Source organism: Muntiacus reevesi, chromosome 6 (genome assembly GCF_963930625.1).
Source record: "Muntiacus reevesi chromosome 6, mMunRee1.1, whole genome shotgun sequence".
In the NCBI taxonomy this organism is placed as follows: Eukaryota; Metazoa; Chordata; class Mammalia; order Artiodactyla; family Cervidae; genus Muntiacus; species Muntiacus reevesi.
The window spans coordinates 62498753-62525612 of NC_089254.1; the positions used below are offsets into that span (position 1 = coordinate 62498753).

The window sequence follows — 26860 nt, forward strand, 5'->3', positions numbered from 1 at the left end:
TCACTAAGAGTACAGACTCCCCACACCAACTGCAGAATATCTTATCGAAGAGAGTTTAGAATTAACTCTTGGTGACTCTCAAGCTGGGTTTTGAAGACTCAGTTTTGTGAATGAGAATCAGGTGAACAAGCTTAGAAGTTTAAGCATGGATGTGGTAAAAAGTCAACCACTGACTAAGAAGGCCTGAAACTCACAAAACTGTCCCCACAGAGTTCGACAGAGGGGAAAACTCAGACAAGTGCTATTCATCAGCGCTGCTCATAATTCCTATTGGTCATTTGGCTAAAACACCAGCCAAACTATCAACTGAACCAGTTATTCAGAGCCCGTGTGTACTCACCAAAACACTAATCACAGCAAAAGTCAGTGACACTATGGAAGATGGTATAGAGATTCCTTAGAAAACTATGAATAAAACCACCATATGACCCAGCCATCCCACTATTAGGCATATATCCCAAGAAAACCAAAACTGAAAAAGACACACGTACCCCAATATTCACTGCAGCACTATTTACAATAGCTAGAACATGGAAGCAACCTAGATGTCCATCGACAGATAAATGGATAAAGAAGCTGCAGTACATATATACAATAGAATACTACTCAAGCATAAAAAGGAATGCATTTGAGTCAGTTCTAAGGAGGTGGACGGACCTAGAGCCTGTTATACAGAGTGAAGTCAGTCAGAAATATAAATATCATATACTGATGCATATATATGGAGTCTAGAAAGATGGGACTGATGAACTGATTCTCAGGACAGCAATGGAGAAACAGACACAGAGAACAGACTTACGGACATGGGGCAGGTGGGGAGGGGGAGAGGGAGGGAGAGAGTATGGACAGAGAAACATGGAAACCTACAATACCGTATGTAAAACAGACAGCCAATGGGAATTTGCTGCATGACTCAAGGAACTCAAACAGGGGCTCTGTGACAATCCAGAAGGGTGCGATGGGGAGGGAGACGGGAGGGAGAGGACATGGATGTACCTATGGACGATTCTTGTTGATGTTGATAGAAAACCACAAAATTCTGTAAAGTAATTATCCTTCAATTAAAAAAATAAAGCAGCAAAAAAAAGTAACATTTATGAAAGCACACAAAGAGGACTCATTAGGCCATCAACCTTTTCAAGACATTTCTAGCCTTTTTCATTAAAAAAAAAAAAAAGCTGGAAACTCTATTTCCATTTAGTAACAAAATAAGACCAGCTCTGCTCATGCACAGTGAGAAACTCAGGTCTCCAAAGTTAGAATTACAAGGTTTTCAAAAATATTCACGTTAAGGACAGAGTAGAAAAACCACCTCCTAGTCATCTGGACCTGTGTGCCTAACTAACACAGTAGCCAATGGTCACATGTGGCTCTTGAGCACTTTAAATAAGGCTAGTTCTGAACACAGATGTGTTATAAATATAAAATATATACCCAATTTCAAAGACTGAAAAAGAATGCAAAATACTTCATTGATAGTTTTTACATTGATTATATACTAAAGTGATAATAGTTTAGATACTATAATACCCTAGTAAGGCCTTTAGCTTTTGCAGTGTTTAAGTTCTAACAGCGGTTGAACCATATACCATTTAACTTCATTGATGGCTATCCCCTAAATACTTGGACATGAATCCTTCTAACATTTACAGATTTAATAACATTTCAATTATTAATGATTTACTTTGAAAAGTTCATGACATACAATAACTTGATATTTTTCTGAAATACAAATTTACATTGTAATACTGTACAATTACAACTGCTCTCAGTTATCCAGCTACAAAATGATCAAGACAATCCAAAAGCATTTAAATCTCAAACTGACTTCGTTGGGAAGATATTTTTTGTGTCATGTGCTTTTTAAAATCTCAGAAAATAATGAACACTGAATTCATAAGTTTATATGGAAAGACCACAGAAATAAAGCTCTGTGTGACAGAATTTAACAACTGCTAACAAAGATCATAACGCAGCCAGCAGCAATCCAGAGTCTTCCAGGAACTGGTCCTCTTCTGGTCCTCTTGCACAGCCTATCTTACTCATTCCAACAGCAGCATCCATTAGGACAGCAGGATTCATCCTTCCTGTCTATTTCTAAAACTACTCTTCTTCCAAGAGTAGAAGACTGGTACACAGAAAGAGTATGGGAAAAATGACTCAAAGAGAAAACTTCAAGAAAGCTTCAGTGTGCATCTCAACATTTCACTAAACACACCTAGGAGAGCATGGCCCTACTCCAAGAGGTATCTGAGGTTAAGGGGAAGATTAGTGGTGGAGGAGTCCAAGTCACCCAACCTAGATGTCAATAACCTAGTTTGGTCTAGCCCACTTACCATATACTTCTAATAGTGTTGGCCACATTTTTATCTAGACTCCCCCTAAACACTAAAAACAGACAGACACACACACACACACCAGCTGTTCCTGTCTGGTTCTCTCAAGACTCTGGTTCCATTTAAGATCCTTCAGGTCAGAACTGGTTCTCTTTATCTTTGGTTCTCCAGCAGATTCTTCAGCATAATTGGCTTTCCTCACGGAAAGATTCCACCCTTCAAGAAGTGGGAAAAGTACTAGCTGAAAGCTGTCTTGTCTTATCTGTCATCCTTTACACCTAAGTGACTACCAAGGTGAGTTACTTCTACTCTTCACTTCTTTAAGTTCTTCCTTTTTGCTCTCCCTATTGTCATTGCTTCAGTTCTGCTCATCATCTTGCCTGAGTTACTGTAAATTTTCTAACATGTCTGCCACTAGGCTCATTCCTCTCTAATCTGAAGGGTGAATTTGATGTCTTTTTCCTGCTAAAAATCCTTCAATCTTAGTTTGGTATATACATACCTTCGATATTTCTTACCTGCTTACCTCTCTAGACATAGCAACTCTCCAAGAGGGTTATGATTCTATGTGCTATGTTTTCTGCCTGAGAATACTCTTCCCAACCTCCTGCTTCACATTTCCTTTTAATGGATTAAAGACTACTTCTTCTTAAAGACTTGAGGTCATTCTCTTGCCTAGTCTGAGCTTAATGACCCTTCTCCCTACCTCCACAACAGCCTTTACTCCTTATTATATGTTTGTTTACTTATTTGCTTCACATACTAAAAATTAAATTCCTGGAGATCAGTTATTCTTGATTTCTATATTCTTAGTTCCCTAATAGTCCACAGAACCAAGCAGTGCTTAATATGTAACTGCTGAAATAATCTTCAGATTTCAGCAAGAGGGAAGATCAGAATCCACCCTGTCCTCTATTACACTTACGTTTCTTAAATCAAGGTCTATGAATTACTCCTATACTTCATGAATGATGAGAATAACAAAATTTATTCACAAATGGGCAAAAATATTTTTATTTATAAAAACTACTAACATTATTAAGTGCTTACTCTGTCTGGTGCATACACGTACTTTCCATTTAATCCTCACAACAACCTTGAGGTAGGCAGTAGTATTACCTGTTTTTATAGGCAAAAGCGAGGCACAGAGAAGTATATTGCCAACATTAAGAAGATGGCAAAACTAGGCACTGTGGCTCCAAAATCCATGTTGTTAACCACTATGCTAAAAAATTCAATACCTCTTCCATCATGAAAACTGCGTTTCGAAAGATTAATTACCCTCCTTTTAAAAACATAATGGAATGTTACTAAAATACAATCTAAACTTTAAGTTATGATTGTGCACTGGCAGACCATCATTCTTTCCTAAAATATAATAGCTCTCCAATCACATTTCAATTACAAATTTACAAAATAGGTTTTACATTAGAAATTTCACAGTATGTCTCTTTATCATTACAGTAGTGAATAAAGGCCTCTTTGTCCATTACCACTACAAACAGTTGTTTCTTAAGCTATTGCAGAATTTTAATATTTTTTTATTCAATTTTTGTGGCAATGAGTATAAAAAAATAAAAAAACCTGTGACATAAGTTAATTCATGGTAACCTTTCAGAATTCAGATAATTCTGTTTTATTGTAATGTACTGTCAACTTCTAGACATAAGGTGGATATGACAAAGTTCCCTGAAAGAATTCTTCTCTTATTTTCTACTTCTAAATAGTGGGATAATTTGGCAAGATCATTTGGAAGTCTTATTTATTAAAATATTAATAATGAACTGTTCCACTGTAGAGCATACAAGTTGTTCCCAAAACATCTTCTCTATTTCTTGTGATTGATGCTTTTGATACCAGGAAAACCCTTTCTAATAGAGGAAATTAAAAAGTATTACAGAAGAGTTGAGGAAACCATGACCCTCTAGAGCAGTAGAGGTAATTATCATCATCATGATTTTCAAATAAGGAAACTCACACAGTCATTACAAAGCAATAAAGTGTAATGGAGATCAATATCATCATCAAATCCCCAAATCTCTTGTATCTCTCTATAGGATCTACTAACTGTATTAAATGCACACAGATGCTCAAAATGCTTTTGACTAACAACGAAACCTTTTCAAGATGCTGGCACCAGATTCACTGGTAACAGGTTGCCCAGAGAACTCTTAAGTTAATAAATAGAAATCATCAGTACTTACCAATCTCAGCATACTAAATGAAAAAGGAAGTCATGAGAATCTAGTAACAGAATAAATTAGTCACTTCTGATTATAAGACTTGCAATCCTGGAAGATGCCACACAGTCCAGAGCAGAGTTAAGAACCACAAAGTTGGTTAACAGATACTATAATATCACTTTTGAAAATTTCATTTCTTTCTGGGATGTGAGTTTATGCCATGCAACCAACAAGCAACCAACAATTTATCTTATCAGCTATTGGTCTAAAATTAATGATGGCTTAAGTATCTGAAAATATGCCAACGCCCCCAAGTATAGTAATTTTGCATTTTTGACTAAAACTAAACATCATCAAATCAGATTTTCTTTGATGTCTTTTATTCTCCATAGAGAATCAGACAACTAAAAAGACAAGGTATTTCTGATTCAATACAAGAATTCTGTGATTTGAAAAGAATATCCCTAACTTAAGCACATTCATAGAATATGGTTTATTTATAGTATTGTCTAGTGAAAGTCACTCAGTTGTGCCTGACTCTTTGCAACCCCATGGACTATAGAGTCCATGGAATTCTCCAGGTCAGAATACTGGAGTGGGTAGCCATCCCCTTCTCCAGGGGATTTTCCCAACCCAGGAATCAAACCCAGGTCTCCCACATTGCAGGCAGATCTTTTTACCAGCTAAGCCACCAGGGAAGCCCAGTATTATCTATTATTACAAAAAATTTTTACCAGCTGTTCCTGAATAAGGATCACTACTACACTAAGTAGCAATTTCCTATATATATATATAAAAAAATCAAGTAACAATTGAGTTTCAGAATGAAAAAATCTGGATAGAGAAGAAAAGGGGGCAATAACACAGATGATATAACTACCATAATGCTTCTAACAATATAGCAAAGAAAAAGATCAGAAGTTACATACTTCAGAAATAAAGGGGAATGGGCCAAAGACAAAATACTGGCATGCTAGATTTTTTAACTTAGAAAATATCTGTACATGAACAAGGGACACTTCACATTTAACCACCCACTGTCAGTATTTTCTGAGTTCACCTCAAGATAAATCAGAATGCAAGAAAACAGCCCAAATGAACTAAAAAGCTTGCAACTAACAAGTTGTACTGTATTTAGAGCAATATGTATCTCTATGCAGCTTTATAAAATTCTTAATAATCTAACTTATTTGAAAACTTTCTCTGTGGAAATGTAAGATGACTATTACCATCAATCTATAATAACATGGATGTCAATCAGATGGTTAAGTCAATTATTCTTGAATTTTAAAAAAGTTTCATGCTTTGTTCAAATGTAATTTCCCTTCTTCAATTCTATAAGTTAGTAAATTAAATTAGCTAATATTTACATTAAATTACAGTCCTTTTTCAACTAAAGGAATATCCTTATGTCTTGCTATAATGTTAAACAACTGCTTTTAAACTCCACTAAATCCAAATTAGAAAGCAAACTAAGCTTTGAAAAAAATACAGTATTTTCATTAACTCAAGATACATACTGCAAATATGCTCCCTCAGGCATTTTGGGGCTACATTTCAGTAGACTGTTTAGTAGGTGAAAACTGAAATAATTGTGTAATATTCAAAAGAAATAGAAAACTTGCACTAAGAAACAATCAAAACCTACACAGTATCCAACAGTTAACAACATGACTTTTTAGTTGCTTTGGCTACTACAAAAAATGAGTTAGAGAAACCATTATCTACATTTCAATCACAAACATTACTCTTAAAACGCAATCTATATCTGATTTAGGACCAGGTCTTAAAAACAGAGATTAAGATTATTCTTAGTTTATTTCTCTGGGAAAGAGCCAAAAGAAGACAGAATAATTGTACTCATATACATCCTTACACTCTTTTATACATTCTGGGGGAAAAATATCAGATCAGCATGAGTCAAAATTGGCAATAAACCCATTATAAAGAAAAGAGTGGCACTAAGGTGAAATTTCAGAATATACTGCTTTCTATATACCTAACTGTGATCTGACTTAAAAATGAAGTATTTACAAAGTTTCTAGAAAACTAGAACAACTTGATAACTAGGGTTTCACTGTCTCCGTAATATTCAGCTGTCAGCAGTTTCAACTACATGTTCAAACATCTAATGTCATTTTATGTCCTACTTACACTATTCAGTGTCTTTATATAAATTTATAAATATTATAAGTGACATGCACAATATTACTTATAATATTTTCCAGATTAACAATTTTGACTTTAAATAAAAACTGGAGCATTTGGGCTTTAAAATTTTTTCAATTTCTCAATTCTTTTTTTAAAAAGTCACTGATGGGAGACTGAATTTAAAGTTTAAAAAAATGTTACCTTTTGTAAATTTTAACAAAAAGGGATCACTATGAACAAATTTATTAATAAGTAAATACTGCTCTAAACAAATAATCAAGTAGCACTTGACACTGGCAAACAATGTACTTTCTTTTAAACCACAGGAGCTTCTATTGTAGGAGCTGCAGCACAGAACCTTATGACAAACAAAGGCTAAGTGAATAAGATTGTGAGAGTATGGTACTGGATAAAGAAGGAAAAGGGAATTTAGGCCAATAAACTTTAAAAGTCAATGAGTAAATTATATCAGAAAATCAACTTCCAAGAAAATATCAATAGCTAACTACCACAGCTATAGTAAATCTTATCCTTTAAGAATGGACTACAAAGTAATTCTTACCATAAAACATTCTAAGAGGTTTTTCTGTGTGTGTGTGTGTGTGTGTGTGTGTGTGTGTGTGTGTGTGTGTGTGTGTGTGTGTGTGTGTGTGTGTGTGTGTGTGTGTGTGTGTGTGTGTGTCTGTGTCTGTGTGTGTGTGTCTGTGTAAGAGAGAGAGTGTGTGTGTGTGAGAGAGAGCATGCACGCGAGAGCAAGAGAGGGAGAGAGAGCCTACAAACCTGAAAATGTGAACTAAAAGCCATTCACATTAAGATTTCATGATAACAAAAAATTTAAGAATATTTTCCTTGAGGAAAGCATATTTTCCACAACTGGTTAAAAAAGCACCTATGAAGCTGTGCCATCAGCTTGTCACAATGGAGGTTTAGGATTCCTTAATCAACTGCACCATAACAAAAGGCATTTCACAGCATAACTTTAGGGAAAATGTTATCTGCTCTAGAATCACACAAATAGCAACTCTTTTTTAACATTTTTTATAATACACAAGTTTTTCTGGGTAGCAGCAGTTGCTCCTGTACATGCCCTTTTTAAAAAAATATGAAACAGAAGCAACAGAACAAGGGAAAAAAATTGAGAAGGATAAGAAGAGCAGCAGTTAAAAAAAAAAAAAAGCAAATACTTAAATACATTAAAGAAAGCTTAAAATAAGGAAACAGTACTGTGTAACTCTTAATTATTCCGAGTAAAGTGCACTGCTTAAATTGTTCTCTGATAACATTTTCCCTATGTTGAAAACATGAAATTTATGAATAGGTATTTTTGATACTAAAAAAAAAAAAAAAAAAGACATTCATTGTTGCAGCCCTGATAGCTCTCTTCCAGTATTTTTTAACCATTCAGATGTATTTTGTGGGAATATTTATTCACATAATTTTGCTTAATACATTTCTTTCTATACAAGACTGAATTTAAAACTCTAACATTTTAATTATAGTAATAACACATTAATAAATTATAAATTAACAAAATCTTTATGTCTGCTTTAAAAAATCATTTATCAAATGCTAAACTCCAGACTATCTGGAAAACTAAAGATGCAAATTGCTATAAATCTGGCATCCCAATTAAATTCTGATTTTTAAAAGTATATAAAAATGTCCCTCAAATTATTCCAAGTTCCACTCAAGAAAATTTTGTTTTACCCTTTTCATAAGTTATTAAAGTATTACAACCTGCTAAACATTTTACCTAAATGTAGGAAAACTGCCTGGAGATGCAAAGCACATTACATGAAGAGAACAAATAAAAATACCCGTTAAAACAAAGTTATTATAGCTGGCAGCACTTAAAATTGGTAATTATTTTTTTTTAAGTTGCATAGCTGCAAGATGATTCATTGCTGATTACCTGTTGAGCAGTTTTATTTAAAAAGGAAGTAACATATTTAATAAATTGCAATTCAGTAAATAATCCTAGATTTAATTAATTAGAATATTATATGTAACTTGATTCTTTTATTCTTTGGACTGCATTCTGATAATGTTAAACCTTTAATTTACAATAGTAACATACTGTAGCTTTCCTATGTAGAAGCCTATTTTCTACTCTTGGGGGAGAAAAAAAAAAATCGAAGAACTTGAGATCATGGTCTACATTCAGAGAATGTTTTACTGCTTGATTACATTTCTTGGTTTCACATTCAAGACTTTAATTTTTAAGAAGTAAATTACGTGGTCTTCAATTTAAGAACTGATGAATGCAGGAACATCATGTTGGGAAAATAAAGGGTCCCCAAACTAAAAACCAAAACAAATCAAACACAAGTAGTTGTGCAGCCCTAGAGAACTTAATAAAAAGTAAATCAACTTTTAAATCAGTTAACTTTGGCGTCTGAATACAAAATGTTCATCAGTATTACCTATGTAGATGACTACTAAGGGATGTGCAGCATTTTCAAAATCCCTGCGTGTCCTTTATATGCATGTTTGGTACACTGAGTTCTGTGGCAATTGTCCTCTCTTCAGCAGGATTTTTTTCTCCTATATGATTGTCCATCTCTGCATTACTGAGTCTCACAGAACTTAAGATATCTGGCTGAGTGTGCCTGCATTTTTGTTTTTGTTTTTCCAGAGACAGATCGTATCCTCTTGGTTTTTCAAGCATCTTGAAGTCAAGGAAACCTGTGTAAAAGCAGATACATTCAGCTTAAGCAATGGTCCATAATAGTAACACAAATCAAAATTAAACACCTATTTCCCCATGAAAATTTCTTTAGACTGTAAATTCTCATACACTTAGCATTTTAAAAAGCTGATAAAAACCTGTGTTCTGCAAAAGAACAAATCAAGGACACCAAAGGACAAATTAAAGCTTAAAATTGTTACAAAAAAACAAACCCAGAAACAGTCTTTCCCCTTCCACAATAAAGACTACAACAGAGTAGAGAAAGTACAAACACATACACATATACATAATTCATTAATCCCTTTCCAAGTAACCCAAAATCTCAAGTTAAAAGTAGTAAATCATCTCCTAACTAATCAAGACCTTAGATATTCATGTGTCTGTATTTTAGACTGACTACTAAATTCATATGCTGAAGAGTATCGGTACATGTTGCCTTAAAAAAAAGTTTTAACAACACCGAATCCTCTTCAAACCCATACACTTTTAATCTAGGACAGTTAGAGATAGGAGGATTCATCATTTGACAAAGGCAGTCAGAACAAAGACAAAATGTGAGTTGAGGAATCCCATGTCTATACATTCTTAGAAATGACTCATCATTTGAAAAGACCCATAGAGACAGATTCCACTGATTCACATCCAAACTCAGGTTCCACATTGGAAAAAAAAAAAAAAAAGAACTAAAGAAGATAGAAGATAACACTGATACACAAGGTAAGGAAACTGAAATGCTGTTTAAAACCAACACACATGATGTTGCCCATAAGAAGAGATGCCATGTTGCCACACATCCCATAAGCTCGCTGTGACACGAAAAGAAAGATTTAGCTGATTATACTAGGTAATAACAGACTTTTTATCATAAAATTCCACTTACACACAAAAAAGTTTATTGACTAAAAAGACAAATTTTATTTATGGGTGAAAGACTTAGACATATTGCTTTGGTCCATAAAACACGAAATTTCATTCTACTAGCATTGGTGTTAGTACTTCTCTTAAAAAGCTTTTATAATTTTAGCCATAGCTTTACTTTAGTGACCCAGATGTAATGTGACACTGAAGACATTCCAAAGCATCTTCCTCTTCAAAATCCCTTTAACAAAGTGAGATAAAAGCATACATGCATTCATCCTCAAAATATCACTCCCATCCCCTTCTCTTACAAAGTAATCTAATTCCAACTCATACTTCAAATGTGTCAAGGTATGATCTGAATTATCTCATAGTAAAAAGGTTCAAAAGCTGATACTTTAGCCAGGACTTCATAGTTCACATGTGTAACCCTACTGTCATTAATTATACAGAGGTCTCAAAGCTGCAGCTCTTATTCCAGCTGCAATAGTTGTTACTAAGTTACCTCAAATCTCCTTTGTTAATATTCTAATCTGTTGCTATTAAGTGATCCTCATTAAGAACAACAGAATTACTTGAATGTGTTTATTATCACAACATTTCATATTTAAGACCAGGAGTTATTGAAATAAAAGGAAGTCAGGGGGACAGCACAAGACTAGAACTTAGGATACTATCTGCTCTAGTTTCCTGCCCGTGATCACATTCAGAAAAGACTGTTCTGTGACTACCTTTAGTCTCTGAACACAGAGGCAGAAACTCCTTCCCAAACAATTTCAAGATTGGCTAAAATATTCTGCCTTCATGTAAAACACAACACTTTATACCTTTATATCATTTTGAAGTGACACAAATAAAAAGCTTTTGAAACGGAAGAAGTTAGCAATTAACTTATTTCAAAGCTAAATGATGTCATTCAATTCACTTCATGGAAAATAAAAAAAAAAGCAATACACAAGTGAGGTTTTGAGGTTTTCATTCAATGCACATTTTCAGAAAAAGTAGAATCATGAATAAGCTACGTCAACAGTGCAAAACAAATTCTGTATTTGGTTTAAAAATTCTTTTTTTCTGTCTACTGTGTAGATAGGATACACAAATGAAAGATAAAATTGAATGAATGACTATAAAAACAGCTTTCTGAGGAAAATGTTCTCACTAATAACAGCAAAATAGCAAAGAACACAATCTTTGGGTTCAATTACCAGCTCTACTAAGGAACTAGCCATGTGACCCTGACAGGTCAAGTTTCTTACCCTCTCTAAAACTTAGTCTCCTCATCTGCATTATGGGAGTAGTTAAGAGTACTGAGCTCAAAGAATTGTTACAACAATTAGATGAGTTATTAACAGATGTAAAATGCTTAGACCAATGCCTGGTACATTATCAATTCAGTTGCTCAGTCATGTCTGACTCTTTGCGACCCCATGAACCGCAGCACACCAGGCCTCCCTGTCCATCACCAACTCCCCGAGTCCACCCAAACCCATGTCCGTTGTGTCAGTGATGCTATCCAACCATCTCATCCTCTGTCGCCCCCTTCTCCGCCTGCCCTCAATCTTTCCCAGCATCAGGGTCTTTTCAAATAAGTCAGTTCTCCCCATCAGGTGGCCAAAGTACTGGAGTTTCAGCTTCTACATCAGTCCCTCCAATGAACACCCACGACTGATCCTCCTTGAGGATGGACTGGTTGGATCTCCTTGCAGTCCAAGGGACTCTCAAAAGTCTTCTCCAACACTACAGTTCAAAAGCATCAATTCTTCAGTGCTCAGCTTTCTTTATAGTCCAACTGTCACATCCATACAGGACCACTGGAAAAACCATAGCCTTGACTAGACGGACCTCTATTGGCAAAGTAATGTCTCTGTTTTTTAATATAACAATGCAATATAAATGTTAACTAATTATTATGACTGAAGAACTGTATAATGTATTGCATTACCTAAAAAACATACCTGGGAAGTTAGAGGAAGAGTGTGGAATTTGATTCTGTTACTAACTACATAATTGTGGATTGTTGGGACAACATGCTTCTTAACGTCAGGGAACTTCATTACTCTGACTCTCGGGTTTCTCATCGGTAAAATGGGGTCAGGATAGTAGTTCATGGGGTTTTTGAAAGCATTAAACTAAAATAAGTTAAAGTGCCTTAAAGTACCAAAATTGTAGAGTTTACTTAATACATGATTCTCTTCAGGAAATCAAGAAAATTTATTTCTTTGTAAGTTTTTATGTGAATTTTCTATACAGCAGCCTAATACAATGCCTGGAACACACACACCCCTCAGTGACTAAATCAATGAATAAAAACGGTGGTTTAGAATGGATGACTCAGGTAACAGTTTAAAAAGCAATTTAAAAAAAAGGGAAAATTACCTATAAGACAGGAGGCTGATGCTTAATCTGAAGGGTGCTCAGGGCAAGATCTATTTACTTCAAACCATTCATCTATGCAGCTAGAAAAGTAAAAAACAGAAAAATTGAAACATGTTTAATTATCTATATAATAGTTATAATAAAAATGCTTACTTCTTGACATTAATATCCCTACAGAAAAAGAATTCGATATTTTTAATGATTTTGGCATATATAAATAAAAGGATATTTTTATTACATTCTCATTATTCTAAGAAGGAAATAAATCTTTGCAAAATTATGCTATAATGTACTTTAAGGTTTAAACAGAACCACCACCACAAGAGAACCTAAAGAACTACCACTTGACCAATATTCAAAGTTAAAGGCCAAATCTGGACAGATATTTGTCTTCAAAATAGTTGTTCAAATTTATGCAAATGTCAACCACAGATCAAGCTTTTAAACTTTAATTCTTGACAATACTATATCACATTTTAAAAGACTATATTTATATGGGAGTATTGAAAACTTAATTCTATCCCTTTCTTCCAACAATACATGTACAGATACAAATAGATATACCATCATCCATTTATAAACTATCTTAAGAGTTTACAGGAAGTTAAATATTAGGGTGCATATATAATTATCATTATAGATCTGCACTGTTCAATGTAGTAAGTCACGAGCCACATATGGCTATTTTTTTTTTCATTTACTTTTATTAGTTGGAGGCTAATTACTTTACAACATTGTAGTGGTTTTTGTCATACATTGACATGAATCAGCCATGGATTTACAAGTATTCCCCGTCCCGATCCCCTCTCCCACCTCCCTCTCCACCCGATTCCTCTGAGTCTTCCCAGTGAACCAGGCCCGAGCACTTGTCTCATGCATCCAGCCTGGGCTGGTGATCTGTTTCACCCTAGATAATATACATGTTTCGATGCTGTTCTCTCGAAACATCCCACCCTCGCCTTCTCCCACAGAGTCCAAAATTCTGCTCTGTACATCTGTGTCTCTTTTTCTGTTTTGCATATAGGTTTATCATTACCATCTTTCTAAATTCCATATATATGCGTTAGTATACTGTATTGGTCTTTATCTTTCTGGTTTACTTCTCTCTGTATAATGGGCTCCGGTTTCATCCATCTCATTAGAACTGATTCAAATGAATTATTTTTAACGGCTGAGTAATATTCATGGTGTATATGTACTATAACTTCCTTATCCATTCATCTGCTGATGGGCATCTAGGTTGCTTCCATGTCCTGGCTATTATAAACAGTGCTGCGATGAACATTGGGGAGGACGTGTCTCTTTCAGAGCTGGTTTCCTCAGTGTGTATGCCCAGAAGTGGGATTGCTGGGTCATGTGGCAGTTCTATTTCCAGTTTTTTAAGAAATCTCCACACTGTTCTCCATTGCGGCTGTACTAGTTTGCATTCCCACCAACATATGACTATTTAAATTCATCAAAATTAAAGAAAAGTCCACTTGCTTAGTCGCACTAGCCACATTTCAAGTGCTCAACAACCACATGGCTAGTGGCTATTCTACTAGATAAAACAGACATAGAATAGAAAGTTCATGCAGAAAGTTCTAACGATAAACTCAAGGCCTTAAGAAGGATAAGTAACTTGCCCAACAGCTAGAAAATTACCCAAGGAGATTTGCTTTTAAAGTGTTGAACATTCTCAGTTAACAGCGCAAATTAACATATGCCACAAAGTTAGACGGCTTGACTAATACGCTGAAGGACAAAATTAATAGTTATCCATCCTCACAGGTTGGTTTGATAGGTAAAACTAATAGATAAATTTAAAAGGAAAGAAGGTAAAAGATCCCATCCACATGCTATTCTTACAAATAAATATTTTAAAATAATTTCTGTTGCCATTAAGACTTTTGCTGTCTAAATAAACATGCCCAATTTGACTTACGACACTGTTTTCAACTTGCTGTTTGACACATTTCTGGTTTACCAGAATGCCTCTTAACAACAAAATACTGAAAACTGAACAAAATACGCCAGATGCATTAACAATTCTCAGTACATCTTAATGTACAATTCTGTGATCTAAAATGGGCACTTCCTATTTTATAACCATGTGATTTCAGTTCATCTCGACAAAGAAAGCATTTAAAATCTCCTCTTCTTAGATAAACTGCTTTGAACCCATTTAAAATATTATATTTCCCTCCCAAGATCCAGCAGGAAATCACTCTCCTGTACTCTAAAACTGTGTGTATGTATTCCAAAATAACATATAGTACTGCTTCCATGTTTTATATATCGAACCTTTGTTATATGTACTGAAAACATTCTGACATCTAGTTTTTAAATTTTTCATAGTATCATGATGCAGAAAAAACTTAAATTTTAATGTAGTCAAATTCTTCAACTTTTCTTTTAACTTTTTATGGAGAGGTTATCTTAGCCCCCAAAATTCCTTGCTATGAGGTTAAGAACATCTCTCTATATTCTTTCCAATACTTTAGACTTTAGTTTCCATAGGCAGTTAATCTAGAATTAACTCTTATTTCAAAAGTAAAATATTCAATTATTTTTTCATGTCAATAACTAACTGATTTCAGTGCCACTCAATGAACAGTTTATTCCTTATTATCTTTACTATACTGTAATACCACCTTTAGTTAACATGAATAAACGGAAAAATTGGTTTAACAATCACTTATATAGCCATCTATTATTTGCCAGTACTTTCTAAAAATAACTCATTTAAAACCTCAGAACAACTCTATGACGTTAATACCAGTGCTTCATTTTACAGATTAAGGCAGAGAAAGTAACTTGACCAAGATGATACAATGAATTAGCAGAGCCGCTAGGATTCAAATTTTAGGAATCTTGACTCTTAACAGTCCATGTTCTTTCAGTTCAGTTCAGTCGCTCAGTCATTTCCAACTCTTTGCGACCCCACGGACTGCAGCACGCCAGGATTCCCTGTCCATCACCAACTCCTGAAGCTTGCTCAAACTCATGTCCATCGAGTTGGTGATGCCATCCGACCATCTCATCCTCTGTCGCCCCCTTCTCCTCCTGCCTTCAATCTTTCCCAGCATCAGGGTCTTTTCCAATGAGTCGGTTCTTCGCGGAGTATTGGCCATGTTCTTTACCTCCATGCAATGCTGAATCTCCATTTTATATGCATGAGTGTTTATGGACTCTATTCTTTTCCACTTACCTGTCTATATTCTTTTCCACACCACATTAATTAAGAGTCTTACAGTGAATTTGTATAGGATAAGTACCCCCACCACCACCGCCCAGCATCACTTACTTCTTTATGATTGTCTTGACTATTCTTGACCCTTTGCTCTTTTGTCCATACACATGTAAGAATCAACTTGTCAAGTTACATGAAAAAACTAGTTGAGATTTGACTGAAATAGTATTAACTACATAGATTTGGGGTGAAGTGACATCTTTATAATATTGAGTTTTCCCATCCACAAAATTGTATTTATTTTAGACCTTCCATAATATCTTTCAGTAATGTTTTAAAATCTTGAATATCTTTTTGTAAGATTTATTCTTAATAAATCTTATTCCTGTTGCAGTTTGCTATTGCTTTGTTCGTCTCTAACCTAGTGTGTAATTTTTTCCCTCAATTTTTTTCTTCTCTGATCTTTGTTTCCTTCGTTTCCTGCTATCAATTTTCTAATTCAGATAAAAACTTAAGACTATTGATTTCCAGTCTTCCTTTCCACAGTAACACAAATCTTGCAAGGATCACTCTAGAAAAATGCTGAAAAGGTTTTCACTATTATTCAGAATATTTTCTAAGTTCCATTATGATTTCTTCTTTGATCTGTAAGTTACTTAAGAGTATGTGTGAAGATCATTTAACTTTTGTCATTGACATCTAACTTTGCTCAGAGAACAGAACAGCTTTCTGTATGGTACCAGCTTTTTGTGGTTTACTAAGATCTGCCATGTGGCCTAGTACATGATCAATTTCTACAGTATTTTGTATGTCCCTGAAAAGAAAATGTATTCTCTAAATTGCTGAGTGTAGATACATCCATTCATACTCATGAGATCAAATCTGTTCACTGTACTGCTCAATGTTTCTAGGTCTTAACTAGTTATATGTATGCCTGTTTGACTCAATGAGAACTATATTCAAATTTCCAATTACCATGATTTCTCAATTTTTTCTGACCATTCTACATATTTTACTTTGAGACTGTGTTCTTTGGTACACAAAGAATGAAGTTTTATATACTATTACCATCATATAATACTAGTAATACTTTTTTTCAATAAAGTTAATTTTTGTCCAATATTAATTTAGCTTTGTCAGTTTTATTTATTCAACATTTGCCTGGATATAGTCTTCTATCCCTTTAGGTTCATATTGTTCTGTATCCTTTATGTTTAAGTGTGCTGCTCATCAACAGCATATTCCAATCTTTTGATTTGTTTTCACCTGGTTAGTTTGACCATTTGGATTTATTATAATTACTGACACTGGATTTATTTTTGCCTCTTTGTTTTGGTACTATTTACTATTTTCTCCAACCTCCACACTCTGCTTTTACATAAAATTCCAAGTTATTTCCACTATTGCTTTTCAAGTTATAGTTTTCTGTCCTTTTTGTAGTTTACTTTAAATCATCTTAAATCAAATTTTTCCTTGTTGCCCTAAAACCAAAACACTTTATCAGAAACCGGATGGGCTCTGGAGTCAAAGAGACATGGCTGGAATCTCAGTTCTTTCATTTATTACTAGCCATGTGACCATGCCCCCCCAGCTTATTTCCTCAACTGTACAAGACTGTTGTAAGGCTTACATAAGATAACCTATTCAGGAAGCTATGGACAATACCTGGGTCATAGTAAATGCTTAACAAATGGTAGACTTTGAGATGCAAACAGATTTTTATTCCCAACAGGGGAAAAAAGGCCTTTTTTTGGGGAGGGGGGGAGTTTCGATGAAAAACCTTTCAGCCCTAACTACAAAATTTGAAACTTTGAGAAAGGTCTTTTAGTCTAATATCAATTTGGCTAACATAAAAATAAACTCACCCTTTATGATATATGCATAGACAAGGCAGTCGTGCTATAGTATCTCCCTGCTGCAGTTCTTCAAGGCATATTGCACATTCCCCAGCATCTTTACTCAGTACGTCCTCTGAGAAAAAAGAAAATGCATTTAGGACAATAGAACTGAAAGAACTATGTGAATGCTAACTTATAAAGAGTGGTGTCTGGCATATTTTTGTCAGAAGCACATAAAATTCACCACCTATATTTGAAATACTATTCATAAATCAGTAAACAATGCTTACCTGTACTTACAGTGTCTCTCGATTTCATTTAGATTTCACTGAGGCATTACAGTTAATACAAACAGTATACAATCTTCCAACTCGCAAACAGCTTTGCTATAGAATTTTATCAGTGAGCCCATTATCTGTAATTTAGAATTCATCCTACTAGCCAATATTAATCTCGTGCCCAAAGGTCTTTCCCTGGTGGTTCAGTCAATACGGAATCTGGCTGCAAAGCAGGAGACTGCCTGCAATACAGGAGATCCCCTGGAGAAAGAAATGGCAACCCACTCCAGTCTTCTTGCCTGGGAAATCCCATGGACAAAGGCGAGGAGCCTGATGGGCTGCAGTCTATGGGGTCACAAACAGCTGGACACAACCGAGAGACCAAACCACCACCAAGCTAGGTCAGAAAAGCATAGAGAGTATAACGTGGCAGAAAAGACATTGAAATGCTATTACAGTTTTTAAAATTCTGAAGTAACAAAACTGCATAAGCTAAAGAAATCATCTTGAATACAGGGCTTTAAAAAATATGCTTAATTCAAGAACATACAAAACGAGGGAGATCAAAGCTTCGGTGTAGATTCGGAAAGGGTCTTTTGGATTTCAGACACTGGGCTCAACAACTCTTAATCCCAGACACCAATTAGACTCACTTGCAAAAGGCCCTGCAGGATATTTTAAACACAAATACTATTGTGGTGAAACCCTTTACAAAGCAAAATTTCCTTTTGAAAAAAAGAAAAGCAAACAAACAAAAAACCCACCAAGGTTTTCTCAATTTATGTTTTATACTGAGAATTTAAATTGTATTTAGCATTAAATTTTAATTTTTAAAAGGATCCTGCCTAAAAGTACATTAGTGTATGCTTTGTGACTCTTTTTAAACAAGGAATAACTAAAACATGCCATTACTTTAGAATATGGAGAAACTTAGTAAGTTTAGAGAACACAAAGCAAAAGCAGGGACATGCAATATAAATTTATATCACAAATAGATAAATTACTGCTTTGGAAATAAAAATCAAACAAGCTAAAAGGGAAAAGCTGCATTAATCTCTCCCTCAATGCTTAAACACAGACCAATGCAGTTAAGTTTCCTAATAGTTCCTTTTAGAAAAATCCATTCTATAAACAGTTTCCCCTTTAGTGATTCATTTTGAGACAGCACATTAAGAGGAAATATAGCTCTATTTGGTCTGCAGAAAGGAAGGTACCAGCAGATGATTTACCCACTAGGCTAGAGGGGGTAACAGGGCAACTTCCACAGCAAAAGGAAAGGCCTTGGTAAGAAGGTATATGCTCTCAGAATTCAGTGACTATGACAGAGGCAATTTTAGCTAACTATCGCGTATCTCACAAGCTAACACATTACATCAAAGGTTTAACCAGAAAAAGTTTTCGGCAAGTAGAACTGGGTAAGGGAAAAATGCTTACTAACATCCACCTATAAAGACCTACACACCACCTTCTGGAACTAACAGCCCCAAAAAGATGTCCTTTTCACCATCAGGGATTGGAATGCAAATATATTAAGTCACGAGAAATCCAGAACAACAGGCATGTTTGGTCTTGGAGGACAAAACGAAACCACGCAAAGACTAACAGTTTTGTCAAGAGAACACTCTGGTCATAACAAATACCCTTCTTCAACAGAAGAGATGATTCTACACATGGACATCACTGATTTGTCAATACTGAAATCAGACTATGTTCTTTGCAGTCAAAGACGGAAAAGCACTTTACAGTCAGTTAAAAGAAGATGGAGCTGACCGTGGCTCAGATCATGAGCTTCTTATTGCAAAATTCAGACTTAAATTGAAGAAAGTGGGAAAACCACTGTCATTCAAATATGACAAACATCAAATCCCTTATGATTATACAGTGGAAGTGACAGACAGATTCAAGGAATTAGATCCAGTAGACAGTGACTGAAGAACTATGGACAGAGGTTTCTAACACTGTACAGAAGGGGGTGACCAAAACCATCCCAAAGAAAAAGAAATGCAAGAAGGCAAAATGGTTGTCTGAGGAGACTTCACAAACAGCTTAGGAAAGAAGAAAAGTGAAAAGTAAGGGAGAAAGGGAAAGATATACCCAACTGAATGCTGAGTTTCAGACAATAGCAAGGAGAGATAAGAAGGCCTCCTTATGTGAACAATGCAAAGAAACAGAAGAAAATAATAGAATGGGAAAGACTAGAGATCTCTTCAGGAAAACTGGCGATAACTGCATGATTTCATGCAATGGACAGAAACGGCAAGGCCCTAACAGATGCAGGGACCTAAGAGATTAAGAGGAGGTGGCAAGAATACAGAGAAGAACGACATAAAAGAGGTCTTAATGACCTGAATAACCACGATGCTGTGCTCACTCACCTAGAGCTGGGCATACTGGAGTGTGACAGCAAGTGAGCCTTTAGGAAGCACTACTACAAACAATTTAGTGGAGGTGGTAGAATTCCAGTTGAGCTATTTAAAGTCCTAAAAGATGATGCTGTGAAAGTGCTGCATTCAATGTCAGCAAATTTGGAAAACTCAGTGATGGCCACAGGGCTGGGAAAGTGTCAGTTTACATTCCAAGGCCAAAGAATGTTCAAACTACCATGCAATTTAGCTCATTTCATACGCAAGCAAGGTTATGCTCAAAATCCTTCAAGCTAGGCTTCAGCAGTATGTGAACTGAGAACTTCCAGATATTCAGGAGTTCCAGAAAAACATTTACTTCTGCTTCACTGACTACGCTAAAGCTTTTGACTGTGTGGATCACAAAAACTGCACAAAATTATTAAAAAGATGGGAATACCAGTCCACCTTACCTGTCTCCAGAGAAATCTGTGTGTAGGTCAAGAAGCAACACTCAGAATCGTTATGGAACAACTCACTGGTTCAAAATTGGAAAAGGACTATGTCAAGGCTGTATGCTATCACCCTGCCTATTTTAACATATGCAGAGTACATCATGCAAGATGCCAGGCTGAATAAGCACAAGCTGGGATCAAGACTGTGGGAGAAATATCAACAACCTCAGATATGCACATGGAATCACTCTAATGGCAGAAAGTGAAGAGGAAATAAAGAGCCTCTTGAGGGTGAAAGAGAAGAGTGAAAAATCGGGCTTAAAACTCAACACTAAAAGAACGAAAACCATGGCATCTGTTCCTATCACTTCATGGCAAATAAAAGGGGAAAAAGTGGAAGCAGTGACAGATTTTATTTTCTTGGGTTCTAAAATCACTGCCGATGGTGACTGCAGTCATGAAAATAAAAGATGTTTGCTCTTTGGAAGAAAAGTGAAAGTGAAGGTGTTAGTTGCTCAGCCCTGTCTGACTCTTTTGTGACCCCATGGACTGTAGCCTCCCAGGCTTCTCTGTCCATGGGATTCTCCAGGCAAGAGAACTGGAGTGGGTTGCCATTTCCTTCTCCAGGGGATCTTCCCAACTCAGGGATCGAAGTCAGGACTCCTGCACTGCAGGCAGACTCTTTACCATCTGAGCCATCAGAGAAGCCCAAAGGTATGACAAAACTAGACCGTGTATTAAAGAGCAGAGATATCACTTTGCCAACTAAGGTCCATACAATCAAAGCTATGGCTTTTCCAGTATTCTTGCACAGATGTGACAGTTGGACCATAAAGAAAGCTGAGCACTGAAGAATTGATGCTTCTGAACTGTGGTGCTAGAGAAGACTCTTGAGAGTCCCTTGGACTGCAAGGAGATCAAACCAGTCCATCCTAAAGGAAATCAGTCCTGAATATTCACTGGAAGGACTGATACTGAAGCTCCAATACTTCAGCCACCTGACGTGAGAGTTGACTCACTGGAAAAGACCCTGATGCTGGGAAAGACTGAAGGCAAAAGGAGAAAGGGGTGGCAGAGGAGGAGATGATTGGATGGCATCACTGACTCAATAGACACGAATGTGCGCAAACTCTGGGAGATAGTGGAGGACAGAGGAGCCTGGTGCGCTACAGGTCATGGGGTTTCTAAGAGTCGGACACAACGTGGCAACTGAACAAGAGTCTTCTCAATTTTCTTTCTTGATCCTGGAAGTCCCAACCACTACCCTGTCCTCAACTGCAACCCCAATTCTTTTCTCTTCTTCTTGATCTCTATTTTTCCTTTATTGTTCTGAATGGCCTTCCACAAACAGGGAACCAGTTTAATGTAAAGCACCCAACTAGTGTTAACTGCTATACTGGAACTCACAAAAGTCATCCCAGTGGCTCAGACATCACAAACCTATACGTTAAGTCAGCCTGCACTATAGAAATTACCTCACTCTCAAGAAACCCAACATCAACCACAGTTGTCCAATTCAGCTTTACCCAGCCTACTCTGTCCTAGAAAATACAACCTTCTTTCTAGTTTTATAAGGAAACGCCCATCTTTCTAGCCAATCACGTCCCGTTCCCGCAGTGCCTCTTGTAAGACCCCATAAAAGTCACTTTTACCCTAAACTCCCTGAGGAGGTGCTTGCTGGCATTGTAGACCCCAGTCTACAGACTGTTTTCCCTTGAGTAAAGAGATATCAAACTTGTTACTAAGTTTTTTAGTTTTGCCATTTGATATGATAGGATGATAGCAATGAAAACAAAAAGATCTGAAGGAAACACTAGAAGATCATTGTACAATTGTATAATTCCAAATGAATGTATATTCTCACCACTTAGATTTTTTTCCACCACCACAGGGATAACCACATCGTAAAATGAATCTACGTCTCACAACTACAAAAAATTAACCATTTCTTTTTATCAAGCCTAAGACATTACATAAAATGTCTTATATGACATTATATAAAATGGGTTTTATATTTCACTGAGTGAGTAAAAAATGCTCCCACTAAACTGTGACATTAATCAATTTTAAGATACATCTTTTTGAGAACTTTACAATTTTTAAAAAGTATGCCTTAGATTTGATGGACTAGGCTGTAAAATTTTTTACCTTCTAGAATACATTAACAACACATCTAGATTTAAGTATAAATGAACCAAAAACTCAATTAACATAAATTAGACCAGCGTTTAAAGAGTAAAATGTATTGCCATTTTCCGTCTAAATCTCTGTAACATATTCTCAGCACCAAATAAAAGTAAGTAGAAATCCACTAGCTGCAAGCTTCTGAACTCATTGTTCACACAAATATAAATGTCTTACAATACTTTTATGCAGACCTATGACTACCAACTCTAATTGCAACAGGTGTTAAAAATCTTTGAGTTGGGAAAATTTTAGTATCTTTAAAGGCCTTAGCTCTCCTGCTTACAAGAAAATTTATAGTACAGCAAAGACAAATCCAATATTCATATAACTGACAGAATAATATATGTTTTAAGAATATGATGACATGCTTTGCAGTTACTAAGTTAAAAAAATCTTTTTACTTTAATCTAGAATGACACATTAACATCAGTCATTTTAATCAGAAGGTCTCTAAGCCCAAGTAATAAAAAATATGCAGAACTGTATTCTCTGTGTTAAGAAAGGTATGCCTGTACATACAAGAACATTCCAAACACATTAATTTCAATGCAGAAGCAGCCCAATATCCAATGTAAATGGCTTCTAATGAAATGATACCTGCTCAGAAAATTAAAAGGTGTTAACATACTACAGCCACTGCTCAACTGCATTTTGATAAGTCACTCTGAGTTCACTCTCACTGCAAAACCTCACAGTTATTGCCTCAAGTAACAAATACTTCATTTTCACATTTGAAAGACTCATTTCCAATAGAATCTGTCTTTATATATTTGAAGGCATTTTTTTATTTTTGAAAATTCACGATGCAACGCCTGAAGGTTTTCTACAGTATTCCCCGCTCCTACCCCATTATGACATTCTATTTTCATTAAAAGAGAATTTTTCAGCTTAGCAATGAGATAACATGCAGAGTTAACGAGAGCCTAGAAATACTACTAAATCCAGGAGACTGAACAGCCTTTAAGAAAGCTGGGAAAAGATTATTAAAAGTCTTTATCCAGTCTTAACATTCATGAAAAAACCATCTCAAAAAATAAGGAATCAGTGTTTTAGGACTAGAATATCTTAAGGGCAGACAACTAACCAACCAAAATTAAAATGAGAAAAGCAGAGAAGGGAACACAGACTTAACTACCATGGTTTGCTTGTGCAATCCCCTTCCTCACAGCACTGATCAGGGGAGAGATATTCAAGATTGTCAACATGAAACTAAATTTATGTTGCTTTTTCAAAAGTGTTGTCGATGTCCAACCTAATATCTAGAGTCAGTGTACTGCTTATCAGTCAAATTCTTTGATTTATTCACATGATCTGTGCATTAATTTAGAGATACTGATACAGGAAAAGAAGAATTAAACTGGGAAGACAGCAATGATTTTATCAAGTGGGCACCAAAATTACTTGGGTTTGTATTCTGTCTCAACACAGGGCAAAAAAAAAAAAAAAGGATTATATATATACCTGGGCCCCATCCCTAGAGATTCTGAAATGTACAACTGCTTCAGAAAAACAACTGCTATCAAGGAAACACCATGTTGAGGTAGAAAGAACGTTAAGACTTCAAGTTGCAAATAATATGAATTTCTATCCTCACTATTAGGTACATAACCTCCAAAATGTTGGTCAACTTTGAGTTTCCTTTTGGATATCCAAAATATTATAGAGATGAAGCTTTAAAGAATCTTATAAAAAAATTTTAAGCTATAAAAACATTGTATAAAATATTATCAGAAAAAACTTAATGGACTTCTCCAAAAACAAAGTTGGTCATTTTTCTTTTTCTCCCCATTCTGGTATCCTAGTTGTTTCAATTTTATAAAATGTCATAAATAATCCCATGGCCAACAGACACTTCTACCAGATACTTTAGTCCTAGTTATTTCTAGAGACCTTTTATGACTCCAGGCTGGGAACAACTCCATACAAACAATATTGCCTAATTAATTTTTAAATGTCTTGGCTTCATTCTATATTTGAAAGTACTATAAATGCCCACTTTATAGCATGCTTTTAGACACATTTAAGTCTTCTATTAATCCTATTACGTAACTAAAATTACCTCCATTTTACAGATGAGGCTGAAATAAATTAATTTACCAGAAGCTACTAAACTAGTAAGTCCTGAGGTCAGGATTCAAATTTAGGCTTTTTGGCCTTTTTACAACTTCATTAATTTTGGTACAAGAAACAATTTCACTTTAAGAGTATAAATACAGAAGGAAACTATTTTAGACAACTTTAGGTTTGAAGTACTAAAGATTAGTGTGGCTACCTATTTAGATTAGAGGAAGCATGCTCAAGACTGATCATATGCTTTATCTTCTGGAATTAATAAATTGCCATAAAAACTGTTATCAGAAATAAGCTCACACTTTACTTTCTTTACAGAATAGAAGAACAGCTCTGTCCAATATAACTTTCTATGATGACAGAAATAGTCTTTTATCTATGCTGTCCAAAACAATAGCTACTAGCCACATATGGCCTGAAAATAGGACTTTAAATGTGGCCAGTGCAAAATATGAAACCTATATATTTTAATATAGTAGATAAGGAACATACATTTATAAACTAAAAATTTCTGTAATTGTTATTTTACTTACAGCCTCAAGCTCTTAATTTGCATTGCCCAAAGAAATTACTTAAAATTCAAGCAGCCAAATATGCAAAATTAAAATATGTAGCAAGTACAAGCACATATCCATATAGTTATTGCAGATCAAGACAACATGAAAAAAAGCACACAGCCAAAATTCTTTGGGGGAGGGGGAGAAAAAACAACAAATAAGAACAAATTTGTTAGAGCCAGCCAACAAAACTCCATGCGAAAAAGTCATAATCATCACAACTTTATTTTCAGATCAAGCATCCAAAGGTATATATGATCTTTTCAGCAAAATACAATGCCAAGCACTATTATGGATCAGGCATTTTACCTGAAGACTTATTTTTTGTTCTTGAACCCTCAATGATAGCAGTAGAAAACAAAAGCAGCTGAAATGTGAAATAATCCCTAGAAAAATCAAGAATTAAAAAAATTCACAACATTAGTAAGAAGCAATTACTCAAAGAATGAAAAACTGGGGCTCACAGGGTTTACTAATAAGTACTTTCAGATATAAAGTTCTATCTAATGGAGTTTGAAGACGTTAACATTAACATTCTAGATTATAGATCCATGAGCTGTTACTGTATTCAAATGCCATAAAGGGAATTAGAAATTATATTCAACAAAGGGAAACAGTCATTTTCAGTGTAAAATTAATATATCACTAAAAACATGGGAATAACCTTCACTAAACTGTCTAAAACTCAAAATTTGTGGTCAGGGTCAACTTTTATCCTTTTTAAGAAATTTATTTTTCTGGTTCAAGAAGCAATTGCTGGCTTCCTCTGCCTAGATGCCATTGACATTTACTGCATAAGTGCCTTCTTTAAAAATAATTGAGAAATGACTAAACACCTAGTCACTTTTCATTTGCATTGTTAGAAACTTACTTTAAAATTAAGACTATTCTTCAAGAGACAGAATCTGCAACTCTTCTGATGACTTGGGAAAATGTATACTCTTGGGATTTTCTGAAAATGGACACTTGGATCCTTCTCCAACAACATATTAGCAAAATAAAACAGAACCCAAACTATATACTCTAAAAAGTGAAATAGACAAAAACAACACTAACTAAATATTTATAGATTCAGTTTTCTTGGGCATTTTTGTTTCTAACTTGCCTAAGAAAAAGCTCAGGATTAAGTATTCTATAAAACCAGACACCTAATAAGCTATAAGAAGTTTTACAAGTCATCTAAGAAATTTCTAAATTACCAAATTACTTCCCAATCTTCATATCAAATTAAGATGACTTTCCTTTACTCTCTCCCTATCACAAATCGCTGATTTGCTACCTCTAAATAAATGTTTACTTAAATGAGTTGTCCACATTAATACCCTGGTTTCTCTTCAGATCATATAAATGAGTTGTTCACATTAAAAA

General features: G+C 35.2%; 1 protein-coding gene across 1 annotated transcript in view; it reads right to left on the reverse strand.

The window, feature by feature from the left end:
- Positions 1-8817: 8817 nt before the first annotated feature.
- ZNRF2 (zinc and ring finger 2) overlaps positions 8818-26860 on the reverse strand; it is an 84411-nt gene continuing 66368 nt past the window's right edge. Inside the window, exons 3-5 of the mRNA XM_065938457.1 lie at positions 17631-17736; positions 12594-12673; positions 8818-9355 (exon numbers count right to left, since the gene is read on the reverse strand). Of these exons, the coding sequence (XP_065794529.1) occupies positions 12616-12673; positions 17631-17736 (164 nt within the window). The 3' untranslated portion in view covers positions 8818-9355; positions 12594-12615. The remainder of the gene's footprint in view (positions 9356-12593; positions 12674-17630; positions 17737-26860) is intronic.